Genomic DNA, 11,930 nt, shown 5'->3' with positions numbered 1-11,930 from the left:
GCTCCAGGTTCTGGGCTGGGATCAACACGTTGGATCAGGAACTGGACTTTACTGATCCTAGTGGGTCTCTTCTGATTCAGGATATTCTGTGATTCTGATACCCTGTATTGAACCACTGAATTATTCTGCTGGGTTTAGAAGGTCATTTGCACCAGTATGAGAAAAATCTCCTTAGTTATACACTGCTGGTCAGGAGTTCTTCCCAAAATGACTTTTAAAATGCTCATGACATTTCACACATTGCATGGTGCTTAAGAGCAGCAAAGTATCAGAGACCCTGTAAAGAGTTTACTTGGCCCAGGTGCCTTCCTTGGAAAGCCATGGAGGCTATGGATGCTGGAGAAATATATCCAGTGAAGACATCAGCTAGAATTTCTCTCCTTAATGGCCCAGTGTAGGTTGAAAGTAAAAAAACTTGCTGAGATAGAAGAGTTTGAGTGTTGTACGTGGTGAAGGCACTGACTTCAGACAAGGAAACTGGCTTTTTCTACTCCATATTCTCTGATGGAAGGACTAAGAGCAGATGGGATTTTCAAAGGTATCCCCCTCCCTGTGCTGTTGGGCTGAAAAATGCAGCTGGCATGAAAAAGGCAGCATTCTGGTTTCATTTTGGGGACAAACTGGTGAAATTATAATAATTCAAGATATACCTCCCATTCTGTATAAAGGACAGAAAGGAATCAGGGTCATCAGTGATTTGAAAAATATCCATTTTAGGGGGGTTAAATTTCTACTTAGCTGTTCTGATCAAATACCAGGATAAATTATAAATAGTGCTGCATACCAAAATACCACAGCACTTTTTTAGCAAGATATTTGAATATTTTGGCTCCCTTTGCCTATTGGCGTAGAACACGGGATGGCCAAGGATTGGTTTCGAAAGCACACGAATTTTACTTCTGCTTTGTAAATGCACATCAAGTGCCTCAGCTGCAGCACACAGAGACGGGCGTCCTCTTCCCATGCACCACAGCCAGTGGAGCTCTTTGAAGCTTGGGAAGACGAACGAGTTCTGTAAGTGATTTCCTGCCTCGTGTTTTTCTGAACATTGGGTAGAAAAATGGCCTTTTTGGTATAGAATCAGGGGTGGAATCTACCCACGTGTTCTCCCATCACCGTGAAGGATCTGCCTTAGGATAGTCAGGAAAGAGACCTGAGGTTAAATATCAAGAGACCACTGAGGCTCTAAGAAGATGCTGCAAAGAAACCAGGTGCTGGTGAGGGGAGGTTGGAGGCTTGAAAGTGAGACAAAGATCAGGATATTTCTCAAGCAAGAAGAGAAACATTCTATGGTGTGTCATTGTTCTTATCTCTTCCGAAGGGTTGTCCTGCCCAGCAGCCATCACGAGAATGAAACTTTTGTGTTCAACAAAATACAAATAAATTCATGGACTCCATCTCAGCAGGGAGGAGATTGGGGTCTGAGGAGGCTGAGCAGGTCCTGCTCGGCTCTTGCGGGGTTCGGGCAGTGCTGTTCTCCAGAAAGATGTCCTGCGGCTGCCAGGGAAACCTGAGGAATCCAGGGGGTTCTAAAAATATATAGTTATCCAGGAATATATGTAAAATTTTTGGAATTTAAGTGGTTCTTTCTTCTGTGACCTCCTGGAAGCTCAGGGGAATGCAGAATTCCTGCCAAGGTTTCAACACCACCTTGGGGCTTCAGCCTGGACCCCCATTACCCAAATGGAGCAACTGTGAAACAGTTCTGAATCCAATTAAAACCAAAATCAAGTGTTACAGGATAACGGAGATTTCATTTAATTCTGTGCAGAATTACAAGGGTTTGTGTAATTTAAGTGTCTGTATTCATGGAATCACAGAATGTTTTGGGATGGAAGAGCATTAAAGCTCATCCAGTTCCACCCCCTGTCATGGGCAGGGACCTTCCACTATCCCAGGTTGGTCCAAGCCCCATCCAGCCTGGCCTTGAGCACTTCCAGGGATGGGGCAGCCACAGCTTCGCTAGGCAATTTATTGCAGTGTAAAGTTAAAATCAATATTAGAGAAAATTTTGTTCATTTATCCAGAATTTACTGCTGTTTTCTCATGATCATTTGCTGTATAAATTGCTCCATTAGCTTCTTTGTACCTCAGTTTTCCTGGCATAATAAAGTGAAAATGAGAAATTAAGAGCTATAACTATACCGTTCTGCAATCTTTCTTATTTATCTCAAAATATTGATTCAGTAAATATCTGAACATTTTGCCATTTAATTCTGTGATTATCTTTATGATGCAAGGCCTTTATTTTGTTGCACAAATTATCCCCCCCTCTATTCATGCAGTTTTTTTGGAGTACCTCTTCTGATACCATGCTGCCTCGCTGGAGAGTTACCAGAGCTTTATATTTTAACGTTGCAGAGACCACAAAAAAGTTCCATATGCAGAGGAGGTAAAGACAGATAATTATGGGGTAAATGTCACCCGTGGTTAACACCTCATGCCTGCTGCCTGGGTGTTTCTGTTATGTAACTGCCAGGAAGAAATTTTCCCTCTCCAGAAACAATTATTTTTTAGGTTTAAAGCTGACAAAAGATGTTATGGCATGTAAAAGATAAAGAGGGGGAAAAAGCTACAGGAAAGAAAGGAGGAAGGAAGCAGGTAACTGTGTCTGTGTTAAGAATTCAACCTCCTAACAATGAAATCTCAAGGCAGGGAGTAAAGACATAACGGGACAGGTCTGTGCCTCCAGTTCAATCAACAGCTGAACTCTGTGCACTGGAGTGGCCAAAGGGAATATCTGCAGCTTGTGTTGGCTTCAGAGCTCTGCTGAGCCCCCAGCACGCAGGGAAACCAGGCTAGCCCTCGGAAAAATGTTTAAAATTCCTAGCATTTGATCCCTTTTGGAATTTCTCAGTGGGAATTAGGCTTGCATTCCCATGAAAACCAAGTAGGTCTTGTGAAGGTAATGGGGGTTTCCCTTTGTATTGGAAAAAGCGTGTAAAAATATCTTTGTGCTTTAGAGAAATAAACTTTCTACAGAGTTATTGCAGCTGCACTGTGCTCACAGAGTACTCAATGAGTAAATCACAAGCATAAGGTACTCTGTTCTATAATTTTTAGAAATTGGAAAATCATACTTAATCCCTTTTCTGGGCACAGACCAACACTCAGGATATAAAGAAGTGAAGCATGATACTAATTTGATTTTTATTTCTTTGAAACATTTTCTTTTTCGATTTTACTTTCAGCCAAGAAAATGGGAATTTATAAGATTGTAACAAGTGTGTCATGAACTGTTCTAAATATCAGACACCTCAGGCTGCTTTTCTGTCTTTTGCAGATTCACAGCCCGGGATGGACCTCAGTAACCCTCAGGAACAGCCCATAGCTGCAGGTACTGTGCTGTTCAATTCTGCTTTTCCACCCTCTCTTGACAATTTTACATTTAAATGAGAAAAAGACACAAATTGCAGCTGGTTTAGGGTCCCAGGACACCGAATAACAGAGTCAAAAGTACAAGGAGGGGCATTAAAGGCAAAAAAAAGAGTAAATTTTAGAGTTGAAATAAAAGTGGGAAGTTCAATATAACACTGGAAAATTGTAGTGAAGTGGGAAAAAAAGACTGTATAGAAGGAAAGGAAATACTTTCAGGAGAAAGCTGGAAGTTTTGATTAGGGAAGCAAGAATAATACAATTCTCTTGGTTGACTGCATTTCTGAAAATATGAAAACAAACCTCCTGAGTTGGTTTGACAAGTGTTTCACTTTCTTGTTAATCAAAAAGTCGAGCCTCTTTTCAGCTCCAATGTAATATTTAGCTGGAGAAGGGTTGGGTTTGTTGCCATCCAGCTGTCAGTAAGTTGAAGAATTTCCTAGGAATTTCACAGTAAATTTTAAAAATTCTCATCATGTTTGAAAGAAAATACTGTCTTTTTTTGTTAAATGAAACATTGACCTGAAATTTACAGAAATACACATAACATGGAGCCAGTTTCCATCATGGGGTTAATGAAAGAGGCTCTATTTGAAACACTTCACCCGAATAAATTTCACTACAGTTAAAAATGTATCTTAATTTCCAAGGAGAGAGGCTGGGATCTCTGGGATGCTGATCTGCATGATAATGTTGATATTTAAAAATACACACAAGGAATAAGCAGAGAAGTGCAAGTGGGTTCAAAGAGGCCTTGATTACATGTGCTTGAGCAGTTTTCTGGCCTGAGGCCAGAATGATTAATGTTTTGCCCAAAAGAACAAAGTGGAGCTGTGATTCCTTTCCCTTGCTCCAAGGAGTTCCATCCCTGCCCACAGCAGTTGTCAGAGCACCTATCACGGAATTAAATATACTGGATTTTATTCCTGGTGTCATTCAGAGCAACCTCCAGAATATTTAAATCTGAGCAAAAGCTGCAAATGGGTTCCAGGTGTGTGTGAGAGTTTGTGTAGGATTTTGGGAAGTAAAATCATTCTCCAAAGTGCATCTGTAGAAATAACATTGTGGGTACTGTCAGCAGTGCTGGGAGTGTGCAGGTGCTTTCTTTGAGGGAACCACCTGGAAACATTCTTGGAGAATAAATAGTTAATTATTTTTTGCCTTTTTTTTTACTCCAGAAGAACATGAGGATTTGACAGACTGTAACCTGAACAAATCCCAGGAAATGGAAAGCATGGAGAATGTGGAAGATATGAAGGAACACAATCCGTCTAATGAAGAAGCAGGAGGTAAAGTAGAGCTGGATAAATAATGGTTTTATTTTGTCTTTTTATTCATCTGATTATGCTATGAGAGCATGCCTTTAAAAGGAAAAGCAATACAATTAATTTGGAGCATTTCAACACACGCTAAAGAGGAGCAACCCTTTTCCATCAGGGAACCTCACGTGCATTTTACCAAGGTCAGTTTTACAGGATCTATGAAATATGGATGGGAAGATAAAAGAGCATCTGGTGAGCCTTCAATGTGCGTGGTAACAAATTCCTAAGAGCAGTTTGCATAGGCAAATCCTGTGTTAAGACTGAAATTTTTATTAATGCTGCTAAGTATTTTCATACCTAAAAAATAACTTGATAATTTATTCTTTTTTTTTTTTTTTTTGAAAGAAAGAACAAGTCACCTCAAATTCACAGGACCACTCAGACCTGTAAAATTTAAAACTGTAGCAGCAATGCTGTGCTTTAAACTGTGAGTGAAGGGGAGGTTGGTCAGTTTTCCGTGTTTATTGTTGAAGAAAATCCTCTTCCTACAGATCTGTGAGAAAACATAGGGATTAATTGAAATAGTAAATTTAAATAGAAATGTAAAAACCAGCAGGGCCTCTTCATAACAGCAGCAGCTCCTGAAACTTGGCAATCTTACAGCCCTGGGAGCTGAGGGGTTTACATGTGTCTATGACATAGATGTCAAATTTCTTCCTTTCTGTAGAAGCTCCTAAACTGAAATCTCAGCATTAACAGCAGTTCCTGCCCATGATCTGAGAGAGTTCACCCGTGCCAGGGCCTCAGCCACAGGCAGTGGTGCCTGCTGGAGGATGTGGGGCACGTGTGCTGGGGTCAGCACACACGGTGGTACCAGTTTCACAGCCCTTTCTGTGCCATGGGTCCATGGCACTGCAGCAGCAAGAAGGGAAATTACAGCTGTGGCTTTGGGTTGGAGTTTGAGGTTGAGTTTGTATCACGTGAATCAAGAAAATCACTCAAGAATTACGTGTTTTGGCCGTGCAAGTAGCTTTGGTTGTTCCCTCTGACATTAATGGGATTATTTTGCAGAGGTTATACTTTTGCATTATTAAAGACCAAATGTTATTTATTGGTTAACAAATTGCAAGCAAACATGAAACACTCGAGGGAGTGGTGAGATGAATCTCACTCAAGGTTCTACAGTGACAGTATCTGGAACTCTGCTGGTGTCTGGTCTTTCTGGACAATTTATGGAGAGACATCACACAGGTTTTCTGACTAAATTTGGGTGTCTGGATTGGGATGAAAGCCTCGTGTCCCCAGAGCAGCTGCTGCTTAGCAGGAGTCTGCAGTCGAGATTAGCTCATTATAAATATCTGCAATATAGAGCCTGCCTTGGGCAGGTGAGTTCTGCTCTGCTTACCCTAAATACAGAAGTTTAATAGAATAGACAGAATATAGAAGACTTGAGCATTTTCTACATCCAATGCAGCTGATCTCTCAGATCCCACAGGACATAAAATATTCACAGCCATGCTCCAGCTGTTTGTCCACCCCTTGCACCAGTTCCACTCTCACTATCTCCCTTCTCCCTGTGCTCTCACAGTGTCCCAGCCCTTCCTCCTGCTCACTGAGCTGTGGGTGCAGGAAGCCAGGAGAAGGTTTCTTTCACAAACCCCTCAGTATTGACCACCTGAGAGGAGTTTCTGTAGCTTCTTCCCACCTTCCCACTGCAGGAGCCATGTCCATACTGCTCCTATGGAGCATCCAGGCATGATTTGAGTCCTTTTCCTCTTCTCTGCCTGCCCTGTGCCTGCAGTACCATTTCTCACCCTCTTTTCCATACATTTAAGTCAGCAACTACTTGGACACGTGAGAGACTGTGTCAGTATGGCTCTTACCATTCATTTTTTATATTGCTGCTGATCTCTAAAAGTCTTTTTAACATTTGTTCTGGAATGCAAACGCTGAAAATTTACATCTCAAAGACAATGCTGTAAATATCAATAAAACATAATTCCCCTCCAGCAGCCTCGCTTACCATTAGAGCTCATTCATTATAAAGTGAGTATGAACCTTCAGTACCACAGTGCCCCATTCCTTGCTGCTCACTGTAGGAATAAAGGATGACTGCAAGGAGAAAGCTGCTTCAAATGCACAAAAATGGTACCTCCAGCATCTCTGTGTAAAATGGCACAAAATAAAATATACATTGTGTTTGCTTCAGTGCTTTGCACACTGTTCTCTGCAGTCATTCTCATACCGGAAGCACAATAAATCTTAAATATTTAAGCATGCTGTGCTAGTATTCCAGGCCAAGCTATGATCAGTAGGTGCACTTAAATTTCCTTCCAACAACACCAGTTCAGTTGTTGTTGGAGACTGAAATTCACAAATAATCTCAGCTTTCATGTCATGCCCTCTATAAAATAGCAGCAGCTCTGTTAGTCCCTGAGCAGACCTCGTGGGTCAGTAACTACTGTCTGACTTCTATAAATGAAACCACATCCTGACAGTGCTGTCCTGGTGGGAGGATTATCATTTGGGGATCACTAACCCTGGTAAAAATGAATATATAATATTCTCCAGGATCACAGAATAGAAATATCATCAGTATTGGTGATGGCTTTTGGGAAAAGGTTTTTTTGTCCTGAAAAAGCTATTGGTTAATAATAAAAAAAAAAAGCTCCATTTTTTTTATTTGGCACATTGATACAATCACTAATCCCCTCATTTTATATCAAATTTAAACAGAAATAATGACAAATGTTGATGTGGTTCTCATAAATGTTAATCATGTTTGTGAGTGAGCAATTCCACACCAGCACCTTCCCAACCCATGGCTGCTGACAGCCCGAAACACAAAAACCTCTCCTCCTTCTCTCTGAACCCCCGCACGATCCGTGCCCCTGGGGTTTGCTCCATCTGCTGAAGGCCATGCTGGGAACATGAGGCCACTGACTCATGGAGAGAGATCAGGCCTTTGATAACCTGCTTTCCACTGCCTTACTGTGTCTGTGACATGTTTTTCTCCTGCACATTTATGTCTGGTTTTCCCATGCCTTGTCAGCCATCCGTAGTGAGTAGGAATCTTCCGGTTTCTTGGACTACATGTTTTTTGTGACTCTTGCATTATTCATGGGTGACACTGTGAGTATGTTGTGGGGAATTATTCTGAAGCTTTGAGCAGAAGCTGGACCTGCTTAAATCTAGATGTTGTCTGATTTGATTTGGTGGAGCCTTTTGTGCTAAAAGTGATGCTGGGATCATTTTGAAAGCTTACATACAGCTCATAAAATCACGAAATTAATGTATAGGGCTGAAACATCATCACTGGGGCTCATTTGGTATTAAAAAATCCCACTTTTCCAGCAAACAGTTCCGTATTTGTACTTCTCTGAGCCTGTGCAAACACACTAGCTCATGGTGTTTTTATGTCCTGACACAGGTGAGATGCCATTCCATGGAAACAACTCAACTTGTCTTATTCCACCCCCCTGTTAAACAGGCTTCCGTGATGATCAGCGCTAACTATCGGGCAAACAATTAGGCAGCAGGCTATAGTAAAATGGTAATTAAAAGCTTGATGGGGAAGAAGGAAAAAAAAAGAAACAAAACCCCCTTTTCTTGCCTCAAGGGACTGGAAGCTGCACGCTGTGGTGCACATGGTGTATGCTCGCCTGCAACCATAAAAATACACCGTTCCCATGGTGCTTCCTGTGTCTAGTCTGAAAAGAGACAAGCAATGAGAGCAGGGGGGAAATGCTTGATTTCCCCTGTTCCTTCATGTGCCCCCAACACTGTTACCTTTGGTGGCCAAAGTTGACACATCTTTAATTTAAAAATTAAATTTAAAAAGCCGCGTTCTTTCCTCTGGGAGTCGCAGTCAAGCGCGAATGTTTAATTATGTCTTAATTCTCTCAGCTGTTGAGGCAGACAACTTTTGGGGTGTTATGAATGTCAGCGAGCTTTCATGGTTGTGAGCTAAAAAGAGATAAAAGCCACATTTGTGGTTTATGGATGTTAATTGCTGCTGCACTGAGGTGTGTGAGGGGGGCGGTTGAAAGGCTGGAGTGAGGCAGGAGAGGTGACAGAGCCTCGCTGGGGCGCTCAGCGAGGTTCCAGCGGTGCTGCAAGAACACGCACTTATCTGCCTGGAAAGGAAGTGCCGTTTTTTATCAGAATATTACATCTCCCGAGCCCAGCTCGAGCCCCGGAGCTCATGGGACTCGGGGTTATCTCGCAACATCAGCAGAAGTTCACTGCAAGGGGATTTCTGCAGTGTTAAACCCAACAAGGAGCCTGTGCTGAACGGGTCAGGCTTCTCTGGGGGCTCTACTGGGACTGAAAGCTGCGTTTTCCTTATCAACAAACGATCCTCTTGACTTTGTTTGAACTCTTCAGACTGTGCCGTCAGCGGCAGGAATGCTGCCAGGCACGCTTGGTGACATCAACGGGGCGGTGGTGTCACCCAGCCGGTAAATGATTGACATCAGCTGGACTATCCTGAGCACTCAGCACTGTCACAGGCACTCGGATACTCTGATTGCCTGGAGATAATCGGAAAGTGCAGCTATTTCTCATTCTAATTAACCCATTATAGTAATTAGAAAATAGAATTTACTTTTGAGATATCCTGACTCCCAGTGGAAGCTCTCAGACAGAACAAGGGCTGGATAGAGTATGGATGCAGAGTTATTCAAGAGATGATGGGCTTCATTCCATAACTTTTAAAACTCTTTTTTTTCCCACTTGTTCTACAATGTGTATCTTGGATCCATACAAAATAATTCCCTGAAATTACAGGTGAGAGAAATATTTATTCCTTTGGCATAGAAATTAAATCCAGTCCAAGACAGATGAGTTGTGATTCCTCCCCACTCCCCCCAGCAGAAAGTAAGTGATGCAGAAAATGGCCCTGGGAACTCAAATCACATGTCACTGGAAATAATCCATTTTTGGAAATACAGATTGGCGAAAAGGAAATCAGTTAATGGGGATGAGTCACATTTTGCCCCCAAACCAGGTTGTTCATTTGGCACAAGACGGGAGTTGAAGGGACAGGTTCACTGTTTGCACTGCTGGAAAAGCATCGGTAAAGAGAAACAGATCCACAGAAGTCAAAACTCTGTTAAAATATATCCAAATAGTTCCCTGAGCATTGGAATTGATGGCTCTTGTGTCTCGTTTCTGGCTTTTAACTGAACTCTGCCGTTTGCACCGGATGCTCGGTGCCTGTTCCAGCTGGGGCTCCCCGTGCCGGCGCTGCCGTGTCCTCAGCGCCGTCTCCATCGCTCCGCACTCGCTCCAGTTCTCGTTCCGCCTTTAGTTCCTTCTCCTGCTCTGCAAATCCGGAGCTCTGCTCGCTGTGCTCCCGTGTGGCTGCGCTCACCTGCCGCTCCTCTCCTGGTGCAGCAGCTCCACCTCCAGGAGCGGCTCCGGGAGCTGCAGGTGCAGCTCCCTTTGAGCAGTCCTGGCCTTCCAGGGAGGGTTGGATTTGCTGGGCAGGTCCGAATCGCAGAGTCCTGGGAAGGTTTAGGCCGGCAAAGAGCTGTGAGATCAGTGTTACTAAGGGAACAAAAGCGGATACACTCGCTCCTCTAACAGGCTATGCTAAAAGTAAACTACAAATGTTTGATTAAAGAACCTCAAATAGGAGACAACTCAGGTGTAATCTGAAATTCAAGTCAAGATTATTTACTATCAGAATTTTTTTATAGTTCAGTCAAATCAAATCACTGTTCAAGGTGTTCAGGAACATCTGAACCAAGCTCCTGCCTTCTGCCTATATGTGTTAAAATTCCTCAGGTATTTATCACACATTTCCCTGTTCTTCATATTGTTTTATCTCATTTACTCTCAGTATTTAATTTTCTTACAAGAATATATTGCATTGTCAGGAAGTGTCCTGAGAGATGAATTTACAAAGATTAAATGAGATTATACTTTGAATTTCTCAGGTTTGAAGTTCATTTGAAGCACAGTTGACCAGAGTCGACCGTGCCTGAGTGGTCACATTAGTGATTGGTCCCTTGATATAGGTAATGCCAGTGATTATCTGAATTTAACATGTGGCCTTTCTCAGTCTGACTGTTAGGTCCAGATGTTCTCTGATTAACTGTCTCATTGAAGTCTGATTTAACGGTTGTGATTGTATCTGCCTTGCTGGACTTCAGGAATTGTAATTTTAGAAATGTTTTCTCTGGGTGATGGTATCTTTACAGCAAAGAAAGGGAAGAGTGCGTGCAGTTTCATCTTTTTCTGCTTTTTTTTTCTTGTAAGAGGGAGACTTTAAAGATGTTCTAATTTGAAAGGATAATGTTAACAGGTGTCAAAATTAAAACAAATTTCATCTGGGACAGGTGTTGGAAAACCTCGGCCCTGCAGGCCTGAGGATGTGGGATGGAATTCCCTCTGTGCTCCCCTCCAGCACTGGGGGTGTAGAAAGTCGAGTAAAAATGGCAAATTATTGTCACTTTTTAAAATTAAACAACCAAAATAAAACCCCATGGGAGTTTCAGCATACACTAGCCACAGTTTTTCAGCCCCTAGTCCAATTTGTCCTGGGGAAGGTCATTCTGCTTCCCCAAATTCTGTTTGTAGTTTCAGTGAAGAACATTTAAATGCAGTTAAATGAAGTTAAATTCCATTTCCTTCTCTAAACCCAGCACTGCACAGTGTTGCTGTGCAGTTTGTTCTGTTTTACTCCAGCTGTGGGAACACTCAGTTTTGGGGAACATTTCTCCTTTATGCCTATTTCTGTTAATATAACTTCAACATAATTTGGAAACCTTTTGAATGAAAGTCCTAGAAAAACACTAGGGTATGATTAGGCAGAAAATCATAACAGAGGGATCTAATCATAGATTTCCACAGGAATATTAATCTTTATAAGATTAAACATTCTTTTGTTTATAAGACATTGTAATCATTTATAAGAAAAATCATTTTTAAGTAAGATGCTTGAAGAACCAGTTACATAATTCAAGTTTCCTGACTCTCATGACTTGGAAACGACGTGTGTTGTTTGCTTGGTGTTATTTTCCAATTAATTGTACAACTAGATAAATTACACTATGCTTTAATGATAGAGAGGCACTGGTATTAATGAAGTAGAAAATACACATCTGAGCACTTGGAAAATGATGCCTGGCTGATTTTTTTTTTTATTTTCCTTCCAATTCTCAGTGCTGCATTTCAATTTGATTTGTTTCTATTTTTGTTTCAAGTCACAATAAAACCAAGGAGACCCATTACCATTGAGCCTGCACTCCACAAAGGGGAATGATGAAAGTTTCTCTCCTATATTTA

General features: G+C 41.8%; 1 protein-coding gene across 4 annotated transcripts in view; it reads left to right on the top strand.

Moving 5' to 3' along the window:
• Nucleotides 1-11,930, top strand: part of IKZF3 (IKAROS family zinc finger 3) — a 37,011-nt gene that overhangs the window by 2,855 nt on the left and 22,226 nt on the right. For all 4 annotated transcript variants that reach the window (XM_063403780.1, XM_063403779.1, XM_063403778.1 and 1 more), the window contains exons 2-3: nt 3,284-3,337; nt 4,554-4,664. In XM_063403780.1, the coding sequence (XP_063259850.1) occupies nt 3,284-3,337; nt 4,554-4,664 (165 nt within the window). The remainder of the gene's footprint in view (nt 1-3,283; nt 3,338-4,553; nt 4,665-11,930) is intronic.

Source organism: Prinia subflava, chromosome 8 (assembly GCF_021018805.1).
Source record: "Prinia subflava isolate CZ2003 ecotype Zambia chromosome 8, Cam_Psub_1.2, whole genome shotgun sequence".
Taxonomy (NCBI): Eukaryota; Metazoa; Chordata; class Aves; order Passeriformes; family Cisticolidae; genus Prinia; species Prinia subflava.
Note: the sequence above shows the minus strand (reverse complement) of the source record. Positions and strands in the feature narration are given on the sequence as shown.